Below are 28,000 nucleotides of genomic sequence, written 5' to 3' on the forward strand. Positions count from 1 at the left end.
ATAATGTGATAGGTCATATGTTCTTTTTTTATAGAACTCTTTGTGATATTATAGGATTTATTTTTATATCTCAGCTGTTTTGCATTCGAAACTTTTGGTATTTAATTAATTTTATACGTAAAATCATAATAATTGTATATTCTGAATTTTTTCTTTAATTATAGTTTTATTATTTCAATAGTTGTTTGGTAAATTTTTTCACCAAAAAATAAGACCATCTTCGACCAGCATAATTTTACATTGTACACAATGTTTATTATACATTGAATTCAAATTGTACAAATTCGTTATAGTGACATACTTAACCTACTCTGCATGTAGTCACCTACTTATATTAGGTAGCTATACAGCAGTTTACGGTTTGGCTGAACTAAATGATTAATAATTTTAATAATATTTAAAAGTTTAATCATTAAATTAATACTACATACTAAATAGTTAATAGATTATGAACTACGTATAATAAAGAAGGACTTACAAAATCAATAAAATTAATTCTCAAATACAAGCAGTTATTTACATTCGACTCGTTATACACATGTGACTTAATCATCCCCGTTCCGGTACCGTCCTGTTTAGGAATAATACATACTCATATTATTTTTACTGATTTTAAAACTAATCGATAGGTTTTAAATACTAATTAATATGCTCAGATAATTTACGATATTAATATAAATATATACACCTATATATATATATATATATATATATATATATATATATATATATATATATATATATATATATAATAAATGAATCTATTTATGGTATTATGTTATATTTATTTTATCCTACGTATAATAAGTGAATAGTCAAAATATTTTGAAAATTATATAATATTTATAAGAAATGCAAACATTAACATTTCGTAAAATTTTTAAATAACTATAGTTTCAAGAACAGCTTTCCTCATCCGTCTTTACCGCATTTCGAATTGAAGATATTGAGATATTTCATAAAAATAAGCTAAACAGAACGCCAAAACATGCGTATTTCATATGCGTATAAAATATTAAAATATTATATATATTAAAGTACAGTTTAACGATTTGTTCGTCTATTTTTTTTCTCCGTTGAAATTATTACAACCGTCAATCGTATCCGACGAATTTTTACTAGCTGTTATTAACATGTTACATGTAGGTAAATCGATACCATCACCGATCGGTGTTAGGTAATAGGTTTATAGCACATAAACAGCTTAAAACATAATATTTTGAATACTTCTCTGTTGGTGTTAATAATATACACGAATTGGTGTCTTTAAATAATATTTTTGTAATAGCTTAGAACAAAATAGATAGGTAAGTATAATAATTATTTTTCGTTAAAATAACCAGTTTTGCCAATATTCAAATTTGGTATGTACCAATATCTTGTACATGTGTATTGTGTAATAATAAGTTGTGTAAATATAATTTTGATGTTTTTAAATTGTAATAAAAACAACTTATGAAGAACCTTATTGTTAAACAATTTACAGTGAATGTTTATAGTTAAAAACTATTAAAATATCCATTATATTTTGAATTTATTTGTTAATATTCTTTAAAACTTTTATAATTACTCCTCTTGCCAATTGTCATACTATGTATATAATATTATAGGTACTGAGATTATTTTATTTTTTAACTTTTCATTTGTTTTAGATATAGTATTGATGTAGGTAGTAATATCGGATAGTTTATTTAATTATTGAAATAATGAAATGGTCATGAATTATATAATAAATAATTTAAAATATAAAAAAATGTAAAATTTATGAATAATTCCTATTATAATTTATAATATATTACACTTACACTACAGGTTGAAATAGCTACAGATGCGGAAATTTTTAATATTATTAATCCACATGACCGCTTTCCTATAAACATCTAGAAAAGAATATGTTTTCAAAGTTTATATCTTTATTTTTTCCTTGGTTCATATTGTGCTAATTAATAATTAATATTTCGAGTGCGTAAATTAATATTTTGTGTATAATATTTAGACATTTTTTTAGTGCACATTCGGAGTAACTGTCCTGATATTCGTGGTAATATTCGGAGCAATACTATATTGGCGGTGAACGGTCACATAGATCCCTCGACAGCTAGATCCCGGTGACTAACTGACGCAAGAGGATTCAATTGACGCGAGATTAAAATGACGCATGAGGATCTAATTGACGGGGGATTATAATAATCATAAGGATTTTACAAATTAAATGTGATTAGTATTATTAATTTTTAATCATCAATGTATTTAAATGCTTTTACGTTATTATATGGTAGTAACACTAGTATAACACAAGTTACTAGCATAATCCATATAATTTTTGTTAAATAGACAATTAAAAAATATTTTCTATTTTACCCTAATGTTTTAATAATACACGCATAAATTATTTCATAAATAAAGATTTCATAATGTTAGGTTTCGTTTACACATCTAATAAAAAATTAAAATGTAGTAACTGAAGTTACTGAACATTTCACTTCTCAGTTAAAATAGCCATAACTCATTATGTCTGGTCACCATCTTATGTTTTTTTTATATAATTCAGAATATAGTACCTATATAACTTAGTACAACTATATAACTATAGCTACTATTATATTATTATTATTGCTTAAAAGTCTTAACTCAATTCATATTCTCACTCCCAGTCTCAGAGGTTAGTCATAAGTACAGTGGAGCCGATCTATATTTCATGTTATGGTAAAAAAATGCTGGTTTTAGACCCACCTACTAAAAAAATTTTTAGTTAGTTACGTTCGAATGGTACTATATTTATTTCTAACTATATACATACAAGATACTGCATAACAAACTATTTTTGATTATCACCCACCCACCCATAAATATTTCTGGGGAATTTTGCCCGTGTTCGGCGCTACTGTTAGTACATATACCAAATTTGAATATTGAAAAACTGTATATTTTAACGAAAAATAACGATTATATTATAGATATAATTATCTATTTTGATTTAAGTTATTACAAAAATATTATTTAAAGACACCAATTCGCGTATTATTATTTAACACTATAACAGTGAATAGTATTCAAAATATTATGTAGATTAGTTTTAAGCTGTTTATGCCATAAACTTATTAACACCTGCAATGGTGGCTCATCAGGGGTCTTTGAGACGGCGGACTCAGCATAAAAAAAAAGTAGTAAAGCAATAAAAAATTTTAAAGAAAATTGTAGTACCTATAATTTAATATTTTTGTCTATTTGGGAAATAATTATGATGGTCTTCGATATTAATATTGATTATTGATAATATTATAATATTTTTACATTAATAATGAGAAGACGGATGTCATTCAATAATAATACGGGCAAAAAATATCGATAACAACAAGTCAACAACTAATTACAAATTTATGCGATGCCAATGGCAGAAACTTTGAATGAGTCTAGTCATCTCAATATCCTGAACAACATTTATACAATCTACCCCACCCTCCGCCTTGTCATGCATATAAAATTTGTATAAGTACACAATTGAGTCTCTCGAACGGCAGACTCCCGAATAAATTTAAATGTCTGGCTAATAATAATATTACAACATAATAATACAGTACATAATCTATGTATATGGATCTATCATATTAATCTATCATCTATGGTAATCATCAATTTTTGCTATTCGTCGGAGACGATTGACGGTTGTAATAATTTTAACGGAGAAAAAAATAGACGTACAAATCGTTAAACCGTACTTTAACATAATATATAATATTTTACACGCATATGCCGTTCTGTTCAGCTTATTTTTATGAAATATCTCAATATCTTCAATTCGAAATGTGGTACAAAGACGGACGAGGAAAGGTGTTCCTGGGTCGGCGATGTGGTTACTGAACGTGTGGAAATATGACACAACTGAGTTTCACAAAAAAAATCAATATTTACGTGAGTTTGATTTTCTATACTTTTGGAGCTTTAATTTACTTTTTTAGACATAAAATAAATACATACTTATTGCACCGGACAATCTGCTACACGACGGGTGACGTATACGTATGCATATTTTATTACCGAACGCGCGATACATAAAATACGTGAGACCAAAAATACATAATCGTCATATTAGTATATTAACAGACCCATTTTATATAATAATTTATATTTATATTAATTGTATAAATAGCATTTTTCATTTTTAACTGGCTGAGTACTTGACTAATTTAAGTTTTTTTATCCCTAACAAAAATAAAAAGATTTCTGAAAAGACGCATTAATATATTTTTTTATAATTGTCTAAATTTTGAATTTTGATGACATTATTAGATATTCATTTCATACTTCTGTGATAACTATTTCTGCTCAACCGATTTTTGTTTTTTTGTAGTAATTTAAAAACGAACTACTATAGTTATTTGATAATCTTAACAAATGTTAATGTTTACATTTCTTATAAATATTATAATTTTCAAAATATTTTGACTATACACTTATAAGATAAAATAACAATAGCATACTACCATAAATAGATGCATTTATTATATATATATTAATATCGCAAATTATCTGAGCATATTAACATTAGAACCTATTGATTATTTTAAAATCAGTAAAAAATAGTATAAGTAGGTATGTATTATTCCTAAACAGGACGGCACCGAAACGGAAATGATATAGTCACATGTGTATATATTAACGAGTCGAATGTGAATAACTGCTTGTATTTAGAAATTGATTTTATTGGTTTTGTAAGTCGTTCTTTATTATACGTAGATCATAATCTATTAACTATTTAGTATGTAATATCAGTTTAATGATTAAACTTTTAAATATTTTTAAAATTATTAATCATTTAGTTCAGCCAACCCGTAAACTGCTGTATAGCTACTTATAGTAGGTGACTACAATACTACATGTAGACTAGGTTAAGTATGCCACTCTAACGAATTTGTACAATTTGAATTCAATTTTCAATGTATAATGCATTAATGCATTGTGTACACTGTACAATGTAAAATAATGCTGGTCGAAGATGGTCTTATTTGTGAGAAATTTTACCAAACAACTATTGAAATAATAAAATTATAATTTAAAAAAAAATTCAGGATATACAATTATTATGGTTTTACGTATGAAATTAATTATACCAAAAGTTTCGTATGCAAGACAGCTGAAATATAAAAATAAATCCTATAATATCACAAAGAGTTCCATAAAAAAAACATATGATCTATCATATTATTATAATATTTATCATACATGGCAAACGACAATCGTCGTCATTTGTAGGAGACGATTAACCATTCTAATAATTTTATTGAACAGTCGTCAAACAACAACCTTCAGTACATGACAAGTGCTCTCATTTTCATAAAAAATTTCAATAATTCCATTCCGATTCGTAAAGAAGACGAATGAAGAAATATAAAATTAGAATATAAAATTTTCATTTTTGTCTGGTCCGCAAACTGTTTTTAATTTATGAATATGGCATGAGAGTTCTAAAAAGTTAAAGTTAAAAAATAGCCAAGAATAAAATAAATTCGTCAAACATACCTTGCATCCTGGACGTAGCAATGAATGTATATTGATTTTAAAATTACTTAGTTTTTTTTTCTATTTGTTATGAATTCTTATAGCAAATATGATATATTTAGTACTTTGGGTGGTTAATAGTAAAATAAAATAAAAATTTCAGATCTTGTCATAATATCGGAAATACTGGAATCATTACGCTATATACTTGTATAATTTCGACAAAATTAATTAATTTACTAAGTTTTAATTCAAAAATGCTAATCATAGAATGTTGAAAATTTTACCAAATGTCTACATTATGATTTCCTATACATTGTATAATTATAAAAACATTTTAACAATTTTAAATAATTAAATTTTTTTTTTTTTAAGCCGATAAAAATTATTGATAGTAAATATGATTTGAAATTTAATACAGTGTTCCTCATCAGTCACTAAATTACTACAATAAAAAATGTATAGTCACGATATTATATTTTTATAAACGTTTAAAATAAAAATTTTGACAAATTTTGTCTAAATCTATACAATTTTTAAATTATTTTTTCATCAGATATTTATATACTATTGTCTTTTTATATACAAATTTAATATAGAAATTCTCATTAGTTTTTTTTAAACATAACAAATATCAAAGGTTTACTGGAAAGTCACATTATTTTTTACGACTGAAGTACAATATTTTATAACTTATTGAGTAATAATTTTTCATCCCAAAACAAAACTATTTCTTGTAAAACGATTTTTATATTGTGTTATAGACTATAATACTATACATAGTTTAAAAACAAATAATCTTATACATTGATAACTTAAAGTCTTAACTAATTTTTTATTAGAGTATTTCTTATTTATGTTATTATTTTAAAAATATTTTCAAACTATATATATATAAACAAGTTTGAAGTTCAATATTATATAATTTATATATAAATTAATAAAATATGCGTCTACATCGATTACATCATCCGGGTAGCGGATTTTTCATAAAAATGAATATATTTTATTTTAATATAAAAACAAATGATTTTATTTTATTAAAGTAAATTGATTACCTAATGCATTGACTAGTGACTAGGTACTATTTGTTACAAGAAATCACAATAAACGAATTGTATGAATTTTTTTCTATTATGATAGGTGTCTACAGACAGAGGTAATTGCATCTAATGTAATAGATAAGTAAGATTAAATTAAAACACTGCGCGTGATTAGAATCAAAATAATGCAGAAAGAATAACTTAGAAACATAACGATATTAATCATAATTCTTTTTTTTAAATAATAAAAATATAATTATTTTATATCTATAAAGATTTGGTCTAGTTTATATATATCAATTGTACGTATGACAAACAGCTAAAATATAATAATAAATCCTATAAAATCACACAGAGTTCTATAAAAAAAACATTATTATAATATTTTTCATCCATGGCAAACGACAATCGTTGTCATTTGTAGGAGACGATTAACAATTCTAATAATTTTATTGAACAGTCGTCAAACAACAGCCTTCAGTACATGACAAGTGCTCTCATTTTCATAAAAAATTTCAATGATTTTATTCCGAAATGTAAAGAAGACAAATGAAGAAATAAACTAGCTGTTTCTTCGGTGGCTGTGCACGTTTGAACATTAATATGGCACAGCTTGATTTCGCCGAAAAGCGTCGAAGGATACTTACGTAGGTTAATTTTCCTATAATTTTGTGGTAGTAATAAATTTAATTTTTATACTTTAAATAAATATTTATTGACTTGTACAAGCTGCCACCCCGCTTACTTATACCTATATTTTATTTTCGATCGTCCATTCCAATGAAGTGATGGTCAGCAACCGGCGGGTTATTGTGTATACGACCAGTTTTAAATTCTAAAACACTGAAATTGTTTTTTATTTATATTTTATTATTTTAAAGTTCTAGACAATATTTTTTTCCATAGTAAATAATTTAAAAATATAAACTTTTCATTTTTATCTGGTCTGTAAACTGTTTTTAATTTGTGAATGTGGCTTGAGAGTTCAAAAAGTTTACCGATTATGCATTAATGATGAAATTCCCAAGAATAAAATAAAGTCGTTATAAGTACACCTTAGAATTTAGATCCTGAATATGTAGCGAAAAATATAAAATTTATTTTACAATTATGTAGTTTATTTTCTGTCTGCCATGAATTCTTGTAGCAAATATGATCTATTTGGTACTTTGGTTGGTAAATAGTAAAATAAAATAAAAAAATTCAGATCTCGCCATAATATCGGGAAAACAAAAAAGCTGAAAATATTACCATATTTATATAGTTTTAATTTTTGTTGATAAATTTTGCCAAAAATCTATTGAAATAATAAAATTATAATTAAAAAAAAAATGCAGGATATACAATTATTATGGTTTTACGTATGAAATTAATTAAATACCAAATGTTTCGTATGCAAGACGGCTGAGATATAGAAATAAATTCTATAATGTCACATAGAGTTCTATAAAAAAAAAACATATGATCTATCACATTATTACAATATTTACCATCCGTGGCAATCGACAATCGTCGTCATTCGTATAAGGCTGTTAATAATTCTAATAGTTTTATTGAACAGTCTTTAAACAACAGCCTTTAGTGTATGACAAGTGCTTTCATTTTTACAGAGTATTTAAATAATTTCATTCTAATGCGCAAAGAAGACGAATGAAAAAATAAGAGCTAGCTGTTTCTTCGGTGGCTGTGCACGTTTGAACTGTAAATGTGGTACAGCTCGATTTCGCCGAACAGCGTCGAAGAATATTTACGTAAGTTCATTTTCCCATAATTATGGAATATTAAATTTATCTTTTATACTTTTATCTTTTAATTTTTATACTTAATTTAAAGTTCTAAACAATATTTTTTTGCATAGTAAATAATTTAAGTATATTAAATTTTTAATCTTTTCTTGCCCGCAAACAGTTTTTAGTTTGTGAATGTGGCCCGAGAGTCCAAAAACGTTGACCACTGGTCCAGTGTATAAAATAGCCAAGAATAAAATTAAGTCATCAAGTATACCTTGGATCCTGGACATAGCAATGAATGTATATTTATTTGACAATTATGTAGTTTCTTTTCTATCATAAATTATTGTAGCAAATATGATCTATTTAGTACTTTGCAGGGTGGTTAATAGTAAAATAAAATAAAAAATTTCGAATCTTGTCATAATAACGAAAACAAAAAAACAAATGTATTATTAGTTATTACGCTATATACTTGTATAATATCGACAAAATTAATTTATTAATTTAATTTTAATTAAAAAATGCTAATTATAGAATTTTGAAAAATTTACCAATTATCTACATTATGATTTCTCTATAGTTAAATTGTATAATTTTAAAAGCATTTTCACTATTTAAAACAATTATTAAGTCAAAAAAAATTATAAATATGCAAATATGATTTAAAATTTAATATAGGCTTCTTCATCAATCGTTCACTAATTTACTGTTATAAAAAATGTATAGTCACGGTATATTTTATAAATGTTTAAAATTAAAATTTTGATTGTATTCGGCTAAATCTATAAAATGTACAAATTAATTTTTTCGTTAGATATTCATATAAATATTTTCTTTTTATAACTACAATTTAAAAATATTATATTGGAATTCTCATTAGTTTTTTTTAAATTAAAACAAAAATAATATGTTTACTGGAAAGTCACATTATTTTTTATGACTATTTGAAGTTCAGTACTATACCTATAACTTATTAAATGTTTATTATACACCCACCCTAAAAATAAATATTTTTTCTCAAATATTTTTTATATTTTGTTATAGTTCAATAACGAATAATCTTAGATACTTAAAACTTTAATTAAATTCTTATGAGAGTATTTCTTACAAATAGTATTTTTTCAAAATATTTTGAAATTATGTATATTTACGATATTATATATTTTGTTATTATTTAAAACATTATTTGTAGGGACATAAAAGTTTTTTGTACATGTTATACTATACGTACACAATGGCATTGTTGACATACGTAGATTAATCTTAAGATATTATTTATTCAAATTATTTTACGAAAGGGTTGTACCTATTAACTCAAAAGTATATAACAAGAATATAATACGGTATAAATTATATTTATTATTTATACAATATTATAATAATAACTATAATAAATGCAATGTTTTCGGAAAAAATGTAGCTTGTCAAACTTTACACAAAAATAATGCTAATACTTAGCAATATCAATCAACATAATATAATATTATAAGTCATAATATATCAAAATTATACTTATTAATGAAGGTTGACTGACTGTCTTTTTCAAATTACTTTTATTACAGTAATAAACTTAATCACTAATGTATAAAGCAACACTGTAATAATTACTTCTTTATCTTTAATTTAATGTAATTTTTGATTATTTTGTAAAATGGTACTGAAAATTGAATTCCTCAATGCATTGACTAGATACTATTTGGGTCATGAAACCATAATAAAGGACATGTATGAATTTGTTTCTATTATGATAGGTGTCTTCAGATATATATATATATATATGTAAGTTTACATGTAAGAATATGTAAGATTAAGTTAAAGCACTGCGTGATTAAAACCAAAAAAATGCAGAAATAATAACTCAGAAACATAACGATATTAATCATAATTCTTTTATTTTTAAATACATATAAAAAAATAATTATTTTTGTTTAGTTCACTATTTTTATAGATTAAATTAAATAATTTGTAATCATCTTCATTAGAATAAAATATTAATACTTTGCAATATCTATAAAGATTTGGTCTACAGTTTATATGTTTCAATTTTACGTTAATATGTCAAACAGCTAAAATAGAAAAATATCTGTGGCATACGACAATCGACGACATTCGTCGAAGACGATTAACAATTCTATAATAGTCTTAATGAACAGTCGTTAAACAACAGTCTTCAGTACATGACTAATATTCTCCTTTTCATTTTGTGCTGTTTATTTTCATAAAATATCTTTATACTCCCATTTAGAATCATGATGAAGATTGTATGAAAAAAATTTTGAGTTTCTTCGACGGCGGTGCACCACTCCGTAAACACTGTAGATTGGTACAACTCGGTTTCCCGGGAAGAGTCGACGCTTAAGTAAGTTTTTTATTATTCTTTTTTGGGATTAAAATTATTTTTTAAACTTAAAATAAAATATATTTATTTATATGAACAATCCACTACCCGGATATAATCGACGTAAATACATATTTTATTCTACTGGGTCCAATTAAAAAGTAGTACACAATGTCTGCTTATTTTACCCATTAGGTATATAGCAGACAAAAATGGTGAGAGATAACAACGATGTATTCGTATTATTCGCGATTATATTATATTAAAATAGTACTAGAATAGTACGCCTTAGATCCTGAACGTGGGCGTAGCGAAAAATGTATAATGATTTTACAATTATGTAGATTTTTTTTTGATTGTCATGAATTCTTGTAGCAAATATGAATCAATTTGGTACTTTGGGTGATAAATAGTAAAATAAAAAAAAAATTTCAGGTCTTGCCATAATATCGGAAAAACAAAAAAACTGAAATAATTACGCTATATCCTTGTATAATGTCAACCCGGAGGACGATTGACAGTATTATTAAGAAGCTCATCTGAATAACAAAAATTAATATCACAAGGCTGTGTTTGTTTAATACTATAATTTTTTGAACAGTAGTACAGTATATTAGAAATATTTACTTAAATTATATTTAATTTTTATGGTTTTTTTTTCAGATCATATACTGTACTACGGTTTTAGGTGTTCTTTTTATTTTAATAATACGTTGATAAATTAGCAATTTTTTCAATTTTTTTTTCTTATCACAAAGCTAGTTCGTCTTTGTGTATGTTTAAATTTATATTTTTTATACTTATTGTGCTGTTTAACTTTCTTATAAAAAAGAGTGAGGAATTAAAAAGGTGGCCACCGAACAGAAAGTTAAACTGCTGCAATATACTATAATCTTTTTAGTTCTTGTTTACATTTTTAACTCATAAATTATGAATATAAAATTTCAAATTAATTGAAATTCAAAAATAAAAGAACACCAACCTAGATTTCTTAAACGATAAAATTTTACTATAAGTTTAAATGACATGTAATAAGCACATTAGTTAAAGTTTTATAGGGACCGAACATTTGGCTGGATCATGGACTACACACCGACGGAGAATTTGTCATTGAGCTGAAGGAAAATGTGTTGGCACTCGGCTTCGTTTCAACCCGGAGGAAGATTGGCAGCATCATTAGACGTTCATCTTAATGTCAATTGTCGAAAGTATTTGTTTGTATTATATTATATTTTTTAGGATCGTAGTAGGTATAGTATACTTTATATAAATATATAATATTTATTAGTAAAGAAGAATTTGTCACAAAGCTGATGGAAAATGTGTCGTCACTCGGCTTCGTTTCAACCAGGAGGAAGATTAGCAGCATCAATAGACGTTCATCTTAATGTCAACTGTTGAAACGATTTGTTTGCATTCTAATATAAGTTTAAAATACATTTAATCTGCATATTATTTGAAGTTTAATAGGAACGGAATATTTAACTGGATCATGGACGACTATCCACCGACGAAGAATTTGTCATAGAGCTGATGGAAAATGTGTCGGCACTCGGCTGTATTTCAACACGGAGGACGTCTAGCAGCAGCAAAAAGAAATTCAACTGACGATAATCTACTGTCGAAAGTATTTGTTTGTATTATATTATATTTTTTAGAATCGACAATCGTAGTAGGTATAGTATACTTTATATAAATATATAATATTTATTAGTAAAGAAGAATTTGTCACAAAGCTGATGGGAAATGTGTCGTCACTCGGCTTCGTTTCAACCAGGAGGAATATTAGCAGCATCAATAGACGTTCATCTTAATGTCAACTGTTGAAAGGATTTGTTTGCATTCTAATATAAGTTTAAAATACATTTAATCTGCATATTATTTGAAGTTTAATAGGAACGGAATATTTAACTGGATCATGGACGACTATCCGCCGACGAAGAATTTGTCATAGAGCTGATGGAAAATGTGTCGGCACTCGGCTGTATTTCAACACGCAGGACGTCTGGCAGCAGCAAAAAGAAATTCAACTGACGATAATCTACTGTCGAAAGTATTTGTTTGTATTATATTATATTTTTTAGGATCGTAGTAGGTATAGTATACTTTATATAAATATATAATATTTATTAGTGAAGAAGAATTTGTCATTGAGCTGATGGAAAATGTGTCATCACTCGGCTTCGTTTCAACCAGGAGGAAGATTAGCAGCATCAATAGACGTTCATCTTAATGTCAACTGTTGAAACGATTTGTTTGCATTCTAATATAAGTTTAAAATACATTTAATCTGTATATTATTTGAAGTTTAATAGGAACGGAATATTTAACTGGATCATGGACGACTATCCACCGACGAAGTATTTGTCATAGAGCTGATGGAAAATGTGTCGGCACTCGGCTGTATTTCAACACGGAGGACGTCTAGCAGCAGCAAAAAGAAATTCAACTGACGATAATCTACTGTCGAAAGTATTTGTTGGTAATATATTATAATTTTTAGAATCGTAGTAGGTATAGTATACTTTATATAAATATATATTATTTATTAGTGAAGAAGAATTTGTCACAAAGCTGATGGGAAATGTGTCGGCACTCGGCTTCGTTTCAACCCGGAGGAAGATTAGCAGCCTCAATAAGAAGCACATCTTAATATCAACTGTCCAAAGGATTTGTTTGTATTATATTATAATTTTTAGAATCGTAGTAGGTATACAGTATACTATATATAAATATAAAATTTATTAGTGAAGAAGAATTTGTCACAAAGCTGATGGGAAATGTGTCGGCACTCGGCTTCGTTTCAACCCGGAGGAAGATTTGCAGCATCAAAAAGAAATTCAACTGACGATAATCTACTGTCGAAACTATTTGTTTGTATTATATTATAATTTTTAAAATCGTAGTAGGTATACAGTATACTATATATAAATATAATATTTATTAGTGAAGAAGAATTTGTCACAAAGCTGATGGGAAATGTGTCGGCTGTATTTCAATACGGAGGACGTCTGGCAGCAGCAAAAAGAAATTCAACTGATGATCAACTGCCCAAAGGATTTGTTGGTAATATATTAAAATTTTTAGAATCGTAGTAGGTACAGTATACTATATATAATTATATAATATTTATTAGTGAAGAAGAATTTATCATTGTGCTGATGGAAAATGTGTCGGCACTTCAACACGGAGGACGTCTTGCAGCATTAGAATATAAGTTTAATTTAGTTTTCCCCTTACGCATTAGCGCTCATCTCTCATCCACTCATCCAACACATTGACTATCGCCGGCCGGCAACACACACATATTATACACATTACCCGTTTTATATTATATAGAATTATTAATATCTACATATAGTTTAAGTTATTGTATATTTTTTTTTTTATTATTTGAATGCATTTATATGATCAGTTGCGTATTTAGAAATTGTATGATAAGGGCAACACATATTTTGCTGCCTCCCTCCCATTAAAAAAAAAAAATTAAAATGCCTCGCATTGGTCAAACTGTTAATACCATAGAATACCATGTTATATACTTATATAAACATTATAGTATTTTACACCTCTATGGCACACATTTGTTGTGAAAAATATTAATGATTGACGTCACTGCGCCAGTACTCATAAAGTACGAAATAAAAATTTGCTGCCCCTCTAAATCTTTAAAAATACGCCCCTGCATATAATGTGTTCTCGCTTACGATGTGGATTAGGCCTACTGGGGACACCACAATAAAAAAACGCGCCTCGTGTAATACCTCATAAAGTTATTAAACAATACGGACAATGTTATTGCACGTCGTTTAATAATAAAGGTGGTGTGGAAAATTACCTAACACTGTTATTCTTATAGTTACCTTGCATACATTTTTTTTTATCAAATACCAATTAAATAATTATTTATATCAAGAAACGAGAAATATTAATGTTTTATTAAGTATTTTAATAAAATAATATTTAATATTTAAAAAATATTCTTTGACTTGTTAAAAAAAGACTCCAAGTATAGTTATTATATTAGTTAAGCGGGTCAAGTTTAATATTGCCAGAAATATTGTGTGTATCTATTACTTTACTTAAAACATTGAATTTACACAGATTTTTATTTACTAATTATTGTGTATTTTACTAAGTTGCTGAATTACCCGTCGTTGCCCGGAAAAACTCCTTTTAAGTGTAAAACGCTGTGGAAGCGTTGTCGAAAAGAAGAATGTTTTTTTAAGTTTAATAATTATATAGTATTTAAATTTGTAGCCACATGTGTAAATAAAAGCTTAAATATTTTAGATGTTACGCGTGTCCGAACTGCTGGTAATACGGAGTGCAAATGAAATGAACGTGTATATAAGTGTATAGGCACCGTGGCAAGGCAATGGAGAGATAACTAATAATTAGAATTTGTATGTGTACTGATTTATGTTATCGATTGTTATTATTATATGAATATAAATATACAAATTACACGTACAAATTTATTTTCACAGATTTCAACCCTTTAAAATCAAAATTTTGAAAATCGGGCGACGTTGTGATACTCAGACAGGTATTTGGAACAACTCTGTGAAAAAAAAATTGGAGAAAAGTTAAATAGCGTCGTCACAAAATGGGTACATAAAAATGGCCTGTTCTTTTATATATATAAGGATAAGGATAATGATTTTATTTTTATTTCATGTAAATTTGAAACTTCATATTTTACTAATTTACTGACGTATTGGTTACGTAGGTATTTGTGTCTTATAATAAAATACAAATGTTTGCATGTGAATATGTGATTGTACACATTTGGATTTTATCCATAGGCTACAATTTCTCTAAAATCATTATGTTCTTAATCTTTTACGCTAACCAGTTTTCAACAAAAATGATTTTTTATTTTCTTAAAATTCAAAAACGAATAGCCGTAAAATTTAAAATGTTTACTAAGTATTTATATTATCATTTTTTTCTATAAATGGTATAATTTTTAAATAATTGTAATTCATTTTGAGCTCTTTATAGACAATTATATTTGCGTGCTTTATTAGTGTTTTTTAGTAACAAAAATTAATAAATGGTTCAAAATCCTTAAAAATTGAATTAATACTCTTCACTACGCAACAGTTTACAATGACAACTAATAACCGTATTGTATTTTGTAAATTTAATTCACCGTATATTTTGCGTGAATTATTCAATAAATGTTAAGACTATTTTATCTATCTGTGATTATTATGTTTAGATGATACATAGGAAAAACTACCATTATAAATACATATAGTATTCTTAACTAAAAATATTTAATTTATACAATATTTATTTTATTCAGTATTCTTGTATAGTTTGTTTAGTTATGACTTATGTTAATTGCTATTGTATTCAAATTTTAAACATAACTAAATTAGCATCAGCCATAGTTGAGCATTATAGCTTTGATTTAATTGTTAATAGGTATAACTGAATAAATGTTGTCTGTTTATATTTGTTTGATTATTGTTATAATATGTTAATCAATAATGTGTTATTAATTTATTATTTTAAATTGTATCATAGATAAATTTTCACTTATCTATCATTTATGTGTATAAACTCATGGTGTAGGGGGCAGATTCACTCTCGGTTTGCTTTTGAAAGCTTTTGGGCTCAACGCTCAAGCATTGTATTTAAGAAACATATTTATATCAATAGCGCTAGTGACAATATTGTCATCGATATTTGCGAACTGTGCGTCAGATGTTAGTGTTTACTATCCTATATAGTATATTCGATATTCCAAATAATTCTTAAATAGTCAAATAGATGATTTTTTTGAAAATTCAAAGTTGTATCCAAATTAACATTTGAGCGAGTAGTTTTTAAGTTATTTAACATTATGTAGTGTATTAAGAATATAAGACCACCGTCCATCCATGATAATTCAGTAGAACGTCGGTTATCCGCACCACAAAATTGTTGTATAAATTTATTTTTAGTTTAATCTAATTTAGTTATCGTTAGCTATGTTCGTTTTGTCGTGTTTATATTATATGAAATACGAGATTATTTTATTATCTACTATGGGCCTCTCTAATGTATCATATTATAGGTACGTTTTACACACAGTAAATTAGTTTTTAACTTTATTTTTAATGCTTATTTGATTATCCGCACACACTCGATCCCAATTAATGCGAATAATCGATGTTCTACTGTATATAGTTTTGGAAAATACAGGGGCTATGCTAATTTAAAAAGTATGTTAATTAGGTAATATAAATTTATCAATATTTTATACTTTGCAAACACTGTTTTATTGTAATTACTAGATTAAAATATATTACTTGCATAGTTACCTCTATTTTTAAGTTTTTTAAAACCATTTTTCAGGATTATTATGTGGATGTAGTTTGATAAATATTTTCAAAAAAATAATTTGCTTAATTATTCGCAATAAAAGGTTATTTCTCATTTGAAAAAATAAGTCTATACCGTTACATGACATAGCTTAAACAATGTACAACTTCTGTGTACTTGAATTTAAAAATATGGCCTTTAGGTAAAGTTAACTCTAAAATTTGAAAGTCCAACATAAATTTAACATTAAAGGAATAAGTGGCCATACAATGCTTGTAAATAAGTATAGTCACCCTGTTAGGTTAATGGTTAGGTTTTAATGTACTTACCTATTATAATAAATAGATAGTAGAGCAAGTTCTTTTAAAAATTATATATAAGCTCTACATTAACATAATCGATAATTCATACATCGTGTATATTAGAATATAATGAAACGTTACTACTTATTTAAAACATCGAATCTATTATCATAATTAATGGAATTAGAGACTTTACTAACGCCATGTAACTTACTTATACTTCATACTATTTTTAAAATTAAAATTGTTATTTAAGTATTTTTTTTAGACAAGTTTTTTAAATTACCGCCGATTTCTGGGTACCTAAATGACGTGGGAGATTATAGTTAATATGGAATCTAAATTGTCTTTGAGGTTCTAAATGTCCGAAAGGATCCAGTTGACGTATGTGGATCTACTTGTCGCGGGATCTAGGTGGTACGTAACCTATATTGGCTATGATGGTGTTATGATAACACTGTTATCCCATTTAATTGATTGTTAATGTTTGTAGTTAAGTGATAAGCACTGAATAGATAATTGTTATCGAAATCAACCGGTCCCGTCTTCTTGACAGGAAGTTGACTGCGAGTTGTGAGCTTAGAACATATACTGTAGTATATATGTAGTATATGAAGGTTGTGAGTGTTGTGACTCTTGATAGTTATCAACTCCGAATGTCGGTTGTCGGATGTCGTATAGTACTTGTCTATGGTTTCGACTCTCGACCCTCGAAACGTTAGCGAACTGCAGAGGACGAAATCGAAAAAAAATAATGGGAATAAAATCGTCCGCAGGAACTTAGATATGAGACAAAAGTGATATGCCAATACTTTAACGTTTTACATAAAAAAATACTTCACTATGTTTCTGTACTTGAGCAAAAAAGTGAGTAGCTCGTTATGTTTGTAAACTGTTATTATTTTGACGATATGACTGCCATGTTTAGATCGCTATACCAAACAACACGAAAATCAACTGTCTTGAATGGAATTCTAGTCAGGATTGCATAGCGGTGGGTGGAGACGATGGTCTTTTGAAAGTGTTGAAAATCGATTCCGGTACACCGGCGGATGGTAAGCCCAGAGGACTAGCAGGCCAGGCCAATCTATCAATAAACAAAACTCTCGAGGGTCATTCTGGTAATGTGTTGACTATTGTGTGGAATGAAAAATACAATAAACTGACTTCAAGCGATGAAAATGGACTGATTATAGTATGGACATTGTATAAGGTGTGTATAAATAGTAGTTATACTTAGTGCAAGCATGCCTAATTATGCACAATGTGTTTATAATACATTTGTTTTTTCCATCTTCCAGGGAACGTGGCAAGAAGAAATGATCAATAATCGTAATAAATCAGTCGTTAAAGGTATGGCATGGAATGGAGACGGCGAAAAAATTTGTATTGTGTATGAGGATGGTAAATCTGCTATAATGTATTTCTTAGTTTAGCCATTCACTTTATGTAGTTAATACTTAATTAAATATATATGATTTCATTTTAGGAGCTGTTATTGTTGGTTCAGTTGAAGGTAGCCGCATCTGGGGCAAAGAATTAAAAAAACTTATGTTGACAGGCGTCCAATGGTCTCCAAATTCAAAATTCCTTCTGTTTACCATAAAAACTGGTGAAGTTCATTTGTTTGATAGTGATGGCAATTTCATAGTATGTATAATAATTTTATGATGAGCTAGTATCATTTACTGGTTTTGTTTCAGTCAAAATTGGGCATAGTGTGTTTACCTGTATCTCTTAATAATGTGCCAATTACTGCCTGTCATTGGCTTGACAAAAATATGAATAACTGCCCACAATTGGCAATTGCATACAAAACAGGACATGTACAATTGATGAGAGACCAATATGATATGAGTAATTTATTAAAACTAAATATTTATTTTACTCGTTTACTCATGAAAGTAGTGTACAATAGATCCAATAATTTTTGAATGCGATATGTCGATTGTGGCTATTAAATGGAACCATAATGGCAGTGTTCTGGCGTTGGTTGGTACATTAATAGTTGATGGAGATGTTAAAGAATCCAATGTGCTTCAACTTTATTCACCTTTTGGAGAAGTGAGTTTAGTATATTATAATAATCATCATTATAATATAATATTATAATAATAATATAATAATATGGTGACATAAACTTTAATATTATTATTTTTATTTTTTAGCATTTGAGAACCCTTAGAATTCCTGGTTATATGGTGTCATCTTGTTGTTGGGAAAGCACGTCTTTGCGCATCACTTTAGCCATTGATAGTTTTGTTTACTTTGCTAATGTGCGATATGATTATCCTTGGTGTTATTTTGCCGGCACAATTGTCTATGCTTTTAGAAATTACAAAGAAGCTGTTACAGAGATTACGTTTTGGAACATAAAAAAAAATGAAGTAAGTACTTTATCTAACTTATAATTAAAGATATTATATAATACAATAGAAGATATGTTTTTTATATTTTTTAGTTTTATCACACAAAATATGATTCATTATTATGTATGGATGCTTATAAAGATCATTGTGTTCTTGCTGTACGAAATAATAATGATGAATCCAAACCTTATACTCTTATTATTTGCAATAATATAAACACTACGGTTGATTGTAAGAGTTTAATTTTAAAAAAAACTTAATGTTTAAAAAATTAACTTATTCAATTTTATGTTATTTGTTTTGTAGCCAAACAAATTAATTTTGAACCAACATGGATTGCAATGAATGGGACTCTTGTAGTCGTTTCTTCACACACAAGCTTTATGACTTGGCAATACGCTGTTCCTAAATCACATTCTGCATCCATAACCAACAGTAAATTATTTATTTATCTACTACTTGTATATAAATAACCTATTTAGGTTACTTAGTATATTACATTATAAAACTTGTTAATTTATTATATGGTTACAGTTAAGCGTAAAAAAGTGAAAATGTTTCATGTTGATGATACTCCTTCTGGTGTTGATGAACTCACTCAAGAATCTAGGGAATTCAAAAGCTCGTCATTTCAGAAAGTAAATCACCTCTAAAGATGCTGAAATTTAATATTAAATGTTCAAAATGTGGTATTTAGGAGACCAAGGATCGTATAACTTGTATAACAGCGAGTGATAAATATTTGTTGATTGGTAGAGAGAGTTGTGCTTTGCAACAATATTCATTACCTCAAGTAGCTTTGGTGGAAAGAAAAATGCTGTCCTCTAAACCTTATAAATTAGCATTGAATTCAAATTCTAAGTAAATTTTCTTTTTTAATTCATCTGTTATCATAATATTATTATAATATAAATGTATTTATTTTTATTCAGGCGATTGGCTATCATTGATTCAACTGGAGTATTAACTTTTGTTGAGATATCAGAAGATAATGTTGTAAAGGAGTCAACTAATTCAGAAGCTTTGAATTCATTCCAAAGACGAGATGTATGGACTATGAAGTGGGCATCAGACGATCCTGAGCTCTTAGCAATTATGGAGAAAACTAGAATGTATGTCATTAGAGGGTTTAACCCTGAAGAACCAATTAGTACTTCAGCCTATATCGCTTCTTTTGAAGTAAGTTTAATGGAATGACACTTTTTTATTTTTTAAACATAAGTAGATTAGTCTAAGCCTCAAGAATCTTAGGTGTAATGGCCTCTTTGTATAACTAATAGTAATTAAGAGGACGCCATACCCGCATGTGTTGTCTCTGTCTTACTAACGTACATTATAACAAATTTTCGTTCAGTAGAATACATTTTGTGACGTTAGCTTTAATATTAGAGTAAATTTACCTTTTAAAAAAATTTAAAGGTAAGAATATTATCTAGACAATGACATATGTTATTAATGATATTATCATTTTAAAGTGAGTTATAGCTATGTAAAATATTACAACTTTAAAATGTTCATAACTCACTTTAAAATGATAATATCATTAATAACATATGTCATTGTCTAGATAATATTCTTACCTTTAAATTTTTTTAAAAGGTAAATTTACTCTAATATTAAAGCTAACGTCACAAAATGTATTCTACTGAACGAAAATTTGTTATAATGTACGTTAGTAAGACAGAGACAACACATGCGGGTATGGCGTCCTCTTAATTGTAATTATTTATAATGGCTAGAATAAATTAATAACTTAACAAATACTTCTTATTAAAATTTAAAATCCACTTTTGTGTTAAGTGTTGCAATTGATGAAAAAAAAAATTTTATTATACTGTATTTTAACGGATATATATTTATATAAGAATTTAGAAATTCAAGCAGTTATGTTAGACGAAATTATTCAATCTCCAGAAAACCCTTCTCTTGATTATGTTATTACTTTGGAAACAAAATCATTGCGAGATACAAGACAACTTTTGGATAAAGTTAGCATTGGAGAAGCAATTAAATTTATTAATGATAATCCTCATCCAAAGCTATCGTAAGTACTGATAATCATTTCACTTTCTCTCGTCACAATCAACAAAATAACACCATACTTTTAGATTTTGATAGATACATTGATTTTTAAATTCAAAATCGTATTGATCTTAAATTATTATACTTGCACGAAATATTTAATTATATTCATAATCAAAATTAAGATCTATTAAATCAATATGTATTTTAAATTGTAATATGAATTAAATGTTAATATAACCCTGATTTTGTTCCAAAGTCTAAAATAATTTAAAAATTTGTATTTAGCTAATTAATTTTAAGGATTTGATACACTACTGCATACAAATAAATAAATATAAATAACTTTTATTTTATGATTTTAAGTCATTTATATTGTTTTATTTAGGAGATTATTAGCTGAAGCATCATTGCAAGCTTTAGACCTTTCAACAAGTGAAACTGCATTCGTACAATGTAAAGACTATTATGGCATCAAACTAGTTAAACAATTAGCTAACATAAATGATACCCTTTTAAAACAAGCTGAAGTAGCTGTATATTTTGGAAATTATGTGAAAGCTGAACAACTATATATTGAAGCTGATCGAAAGTATACATTCTATTATTTTTCTTATAAAACCATTATTTTCTCAAGTTAGTTTTTAATAACTGTTATTGATCATATTCTTCTTATATAGAGATTTGGCTGTAATTCTACACCAGAAACTTGGTAATTGGTTTAAGGTTGTTGAACTTTTAAAATCAAGTTCTTCACTTCTGGGAATTTCCGGCCTCACAATGAATTTAGCATGGCAAGGGATTGGTGATCATTTTTTAGATAATCAGCAATGGTTAATACTAACAAAAATAAATCTGTTTAATATATAGTTAGTTACATCACCAATATTTTATAATTCTATTTTTAACTCTCAGGGATATGGCTGTTGAATACTATAAAAAAGCTGATAATCCAGAAAAGCTAGTTGAATGTTATATAATACTCAAGGATTATGAATCATTAGCATCTCTTGCTAAAAGTCTGCCAGAACACCATCCATTATTGGAAACAATTTCAGTGTTTTTTGTTAATAGTGGAATGGTTGAAGACGAGTCTATAAATCCAAAGGTAAAGTTGAATATTTAATATAAATTATCTTATGACTTAATTTAAGAATAAATTTAAATATTTTAGTTTTCAAAAGCAACAATGATGAGTATTGAATTTGATACAGACAAATTAAATGAACATATGATATCTATAAATGATACAAATCGTGATCAGTGGTTAGACAATATTAAAGACGTGTTGACAATGGTTTCCAAATGCATAAAGGGAGAACGATATACAGAAGCTGCCCAATTAGTATTTGCTGTAATGATATAACTAGCAATAACTTGTTACTTCAATACTCTATACTATACACATATTTCTTTAATTTTAGATTGTTTATCAAGAAATAAAATCTGATATACAACCAAACGTTATAAAACAGTTGGCTACAGCTGGTGCACTATTGATTGAAGAGTACAAAGAAAAAAACATTCAATCCACCCTGTTAGATGGTATGTAATTGATTTCCATTTTATTATCACTATGTTTTTAATCTAAGTTTATTTCTTTCATAAAATTCAATAATTATTAATCAGCCGAAGAAATTGTAATAGACAATTTTGGAATCAAGCCATTTAAATCACGTGCTGAAATTATAGAAAACAGTTGGCATATTGTTGAATCTCTACATTTTTTAATACTCGCCCAACAACAACTGTACAGTGGTAATTGATATTTCAATACCTTTTTAATATTAAGATAAAATTTACACAGTATTGATACTTTAACTACTTTTTATTACATGTGTTTAGGAGACTTTCATTTAGCTATATGGACATCATTAACGCTTCGCAACTACGAAAACTTGTTAAACACAGAACAAATATACTCAATTATAGCATTGGCAGCAATAGCAAATGGTTTGTTTAATATCGCGTCTAGAGCTTTCATGAAACTTGAAACTTTAGATTCAGTAAGTAATGATCTATATATTTAAGAATCCCATAAAAATGTTGATTTTGTTTTTCAGAAAAAAAATTACAATCAATTATCATTGATCATATTTAGTAAGTATGCTCCTAAAGACACTAATCCATTATTCATTCAATGTTACAGTTGTTTGGACGACTTTCCAGCTTGGTAATTTCTTTTCACTTTTTAAAATACCCAATATATACACACTTGAGCGGTTTTATAATTACAACTACAAGGATCTTTTATGTATGTTACAGGTCCTTGAAATGCCCAAAATGTAAGACCAAACCAGAAGCCAGTATTGTTACGGGTCAACCACTGGCAGACATCAAATCTCTTTGGTGTTGCAGACAATGCAAACGTAGTGCAACTACTATAGATATGGGTCCATTGAATTACTGTCCATTGTGTAGGAAAGAGGTTATTCTTTCATTTTAAATTATTTCACTTCTCATGTTGTGATTGCACGTTACACTTGCAAGTCAAGATTTGTACACAAATTGTTTTGCTATTGAAACTAATTCCGTCCTTTTTACACTTAAACGTGCACTATGATAAGACTGAGCAAAATATACTCGTGAGTAAGATATATATTTATTAAATAAATAACAATATATTCAAACAAGTTTATAAGTGTATAATAATATATTTTCAATTTTATATTGAAACTAAAGTTTGAATATAATGACATTATTTGTATATATTTTCCTAGTTGAAGCATATTATTTAAAGTATTTACTATTATTGATTAATTAAATACATAATAAACAATTTAAAATTACATTGTTGGTTTTATGATAATAAAATAGTGTAATTAAAAAAAATATTATTTAATGTGGAATGTTGCATATTAAATTGTGGCTAATACATAAAAGTAATGTAAGTGTTTTAAAAATTGATTTAAAAAGTTTCATAAATTATTATAAATATTTTAATAAACTACATTGCATAAACTTACTGTTGAACAGTAAAAAATATTATCAATAATTAACAATTAAAAATGTAATCACAAAAGCATATACCTACCTACAAAGGTATTGACAAAATTAAAATGGCAATGCTTTATTATGGTTAAACCCATTAAATCTAAATCAAAAATACATAAAAACAATAATAAATAATAGTATCTCGTTAGTTTATTTATTATTTAATATTTTTTCATTTCAAAAACCATTATCACTAACTTTTAACAATTATTTTACTATGGAGATATTATAAATTATAATTTGTAGTTATTATTTTTTTTTTTTTTTTTTAAATAATAATCAATGGCAAAGTAACTTATTTTTTTCTTTTACATTAATAGTTACATTATTATACAATTTAAAATTAATTAAAAATGTACTTGATAATGTTACTCACTCTAACTTTTTTATGCAATTGCAAGTTATCAACTATCATATTTACATTTAATATTTAAGACTTATCTTATTGAGATTTAAAGGACGAATACAATTTTTAGCCTGAACTGTTTCAAACTAAGAGACAAATATAATTTGATTAAATAAGGTAGAATATAAAAAGATATTTTCTGCTTTAACAAAGCTTCCCTCCAAAGTCTGTTGATAACTCCTCTGTCTCTTCGTTTTCAGTATTGGTAACTTGCTCTTTCTATAAATTTAATAATCACGAATAAATGTATATAATTATTATAAAACATATAGTAATAATAATCTAGCATACAGGTTCCACTGTCCATTTTTCAGCCAAATTCTTGGCGAGTATTGCAAACTCAACATCCATGTGCTTAATAAAAGGACTGTTTAACATTTTTTTGATTTGAGCACAATCATGATCAGAATAGGCGTTTACAATGCTGTCAAGCATATAAATCTAATTGCATACAAAGGTTAGTGTTAAACCTTGTTATAACAAAAGTATTGCAATGCATTTGTACCTCTGCTTGTTCACAATATTGCATTCCATATTCGTGCAACACTTTTTTAGCGGCCACATAATCATCTTTAGCCAATTGTAATAAAAATAGTTCAACAGTCACTCTACCCATGTTGGATGTGGGGCCTCCTTCAGTGACAAGATCAAATTGACGTCTTATTTCGTTTTCAGCTTCTTCGTACCTAAAAAAATTACCATTGTAAGAATTTTAATTCAATAAAAATAATGTAAAAAGAACACTACCTTTTCAATTTTACCAATAGTCGAGCTACTTTGTGTGTGTACTCCATTGCTTGTCCAATCGAATCTTCAGTCTAAAAAATAAAATATTATTATCTCCATACAAAGTTTTTTGATACATTCTTAACAATTAAATCAAGTTTTGTGACGTGGGTAAAAATGATAGCTTATTTCAATTTACCCCAGAAATGTTTGAAGCTTCCTTTAAGAGCTTAACGGCTGATTCTGGATCTGATAGTTGTAACATATCTGCAGCTTTGTTCAACAATAATGATGCGCTTCCAGAGGATCCATGTTGCTGGTAATAGTGACTGGCTTTCATAGCCAATTTACACACTTCACTTGTATCGCCAATTTCCTTAGACATTATAATTGCCTGATCCATACACCTAAACAAAAATATTATTAGTTTTGAAAAATAAAAACAAAAACAGAGTTGGTAACTTACTTAGCAGCATGGAAAAGACTAGTATGGATAGTGTTAAGATAAATTTAAAAAACTTTTTCGCTGATATCTTGTTATGTGCACTTTACTGACTTTGTGATTGCAGTATATTATACTCTTACTCAAAACACACTTCAATCATAATAATATATTACTTACAGTTAATACTTTGCTATTACAATTTTTCTATTATGTATAGTTGAAATCAGAAATACCTACCTACATTGCGATACAAATACACCACAATATAAAGTACATTTATATAAACAACAGTTTTATTTCACTATAAATCACCTTTACTTAAAATATTAATTATTTAGACATAACTTTCGATTGTTATACAGATTTAAGTTATGAGTTATGACTGTTATGAGAATATGATGTCGTTAAAAATAGGATATCTTAATGCATGCAGACACTCACTCACTAAACATCATACTAAGTATACAGTCTGATACAGTTTAGTTCTATAATACATTTATATAATAGTTATATTATAGTATCAATACAATAATAAAGTTATGTTAATCTACTTTAAATATCAAAATTTTAAATGTACTCAAACTTCAATTTCAATTTTCATAAAAAATATTTTGTTAAAAATTTAAAATTTAATCAATAAATACAAAAAAAAAAATATGAAGTGTTATTGGTGATTTTATCTAAAAATATAATAACTATTGACTGTCTTGCCGCGTTAGAGCACATACAACTGTTACTAGATTAGAATCTTCAGTAGAGGTTTAAGAGATTTTTCAAGATTACCAATTTTTATTTTAATAAAACTTGATGTTTGTAAATAAAGGATACGATCCATTTTGTAAATAGTTTTCAGATGCTTTCATAAGACATTCCTTACTCTCTTTATATGATTTTCCAACTCTGAAACAAGTAGCTGAAAAAAAAATAAGCAATATAACTTTTCCTTATTCATTCTCAGGAATAAGATTTAAGCAAGCAATTGTAGACAATAGACTATAATTATTTATTTTGCTAACACTGATTACAGGTCTTTTCAAGTCAATTAAAAATTCAAAAAGTAATTTTTAATTTAAGACACATTTGTAAAAGTATAATTTTAAACAATTTAATTAAGTATGGCAATATTATATGCTAGAAGTTTTATTTTCAAATACTACTCAAAAATAAGATCTATAGAAATTTATCATTGAAATTTCACCTTATGTCATATTACCAATTCATAAAAACACTATGACTAAAAATGATTGAGTTATTTTATGTTATAATGGTCTCCCCAAGGAATATTATTAACTTCATAAATTATTGACACTATAATTGTAAACACATCAATTTCTACAAACTACATAACCACACAAAAATAAATTCTAATGTAAGTACTGGTACATGCTCTGATACTCTATAGTATATAATATACCTGCTTTTGAGTATTCGTCTGCTGCACTATCATAATCAGGAACCCATTTTAACAAAGATGTCTTCAGACTTGAAACAAAATGATAAATCAATAAAGAAAACGAGTTTAATATTCAGGCAAAAGGATATAAAAAATTATTTTACTATTTCGCAGCTTTGTCCATACACTCCCTTCCCTCTTGGATCTTGTCTTTGGACATGATCACAACACTTCAAATCTCAAACAATCGTATAAAATCCTTACTAGACTATGTCTGTCAATTGTAGGAGTAGATAACAATTTTAATAAAATATACCTAATATGTTTATCACAAATTATTTACAATTCAATATTTATAAGCAACGAACGGTGTAAAATTCGGACTATTACAAATTACAATCATAGAAAAAAG

The 28,000-nt window shown here is 27.0% G+C and overlaps 2 protein-coding genes and 1 long non-coding RNA gene across 3 annotated transcripts in view; 2 read left to right on the forward strand and 1 right to left on the reverse strand.

Annotated features, from left to right (window-relative positions):
* Nucleotides 1-11,684: 11,684 nt before the first annotated feature.
* Nucleotides 11,685-28,000, forward strand: part of LOC132918404 (uncharacterized) — a 58,658-nt gene continuing 42,342 nt past the window's right edge. The window contains exons 1-7 of the long non-coding RNA XR_009660484.1: nt 11,685-11,821; nt 11,902-12,240; nt 12,328-12,666; nt 12,747-13,095; nt 13,166-13,291; nt 13,362-13,486; nt 13,561-13,679. This is a non-coding gene — a long non-coding RNA (uncharacterized LOC132918404). The remainder of the gene's footprint in view (nt 11,822-11,901; nt 12,241-12,327; nt 12,667-12,746; nt 13,096-13,165; nt 13,292-13,361; nt 13,487-13,560; nt 13,680-28,000) is intronic.
* LOC132931196 (WD repeat-containing protein 35) lies at nt 17,753-24,413 on the forward strand. Its single transcript, XM_060997321.1, has 22 exons — nt 17,753-18,100; nt 18,162-18,446; nt 18,535-18,637; nt 18,723-18,883; nt 18,937-19,090; nt 19,152-19,297; nt 19,402-19,620; nt 19,695-19,833; nt 19,909-20,037; nt 20,137-20,240; nt 20,300-20,463; nt 20,535-20,781; nt 21,468-21,646; nt 22,013-22,216; nt 22,305-22,457; nt 22,540-22,732; nt 22,799-22,978; nt 23,049-23,169; nt 23,254-23,382; nt 23,470-23,630; nt 23,688-23,797; nt 23,890-24,413. Exons 1-22 carry the CDS (start codon nt 18,077-18,079, stop codon nt 24,068-24,070), a joined length of 3,486 nt encoding a protein of 1,161 aa, XP_060853304.1. The 5' UTR covers nt 17,753-18,076; the 3' UTR covers nt 24,071-24,413.
* Nucleotides 24,259-28,000, reverse strand: LOC132931207 (gamma-soluble NSF attachment protein). The gene is made up of 9 exons (XM_060997332.1): nt 27,753-28,000; nt 27,610-27,677; nt 27,024-27,108; nt 26,217-26,234; nt 25,950-26,157; nt 25,772-25,842; nt 25,530-25,710; nt 25,316-25,465; nt 24,259-25,243 (listed from the first exon to the last, which is right to left on the reverse strand). Exons 1-9 carry the CDS (start codon nt 27,806-27,808, stop codon nt 25,169-25,171), a joined length of 912 nt encoding a protein of 303 aa, XP_060853315.1. The 5' UTR covers nt 27,809-28,000; the 3' UTR covers nt 24,259-25,168.

This window comes from Rhopalosiphum padi, chromosome 1 (assembly GCF_020882245.1).
Source record: "Rhopalosiphum padi isolate XX-2018 chromosome 1, ASM2088224v1, whole genome shotgun sequence".
Taxonomy (NCBI): Eukaryota; Metazoa; Arthropoda; class Insecta; order Hemiptera; family Aphididae; genus Rhopalosiphum; species Rhopalosiphum padi.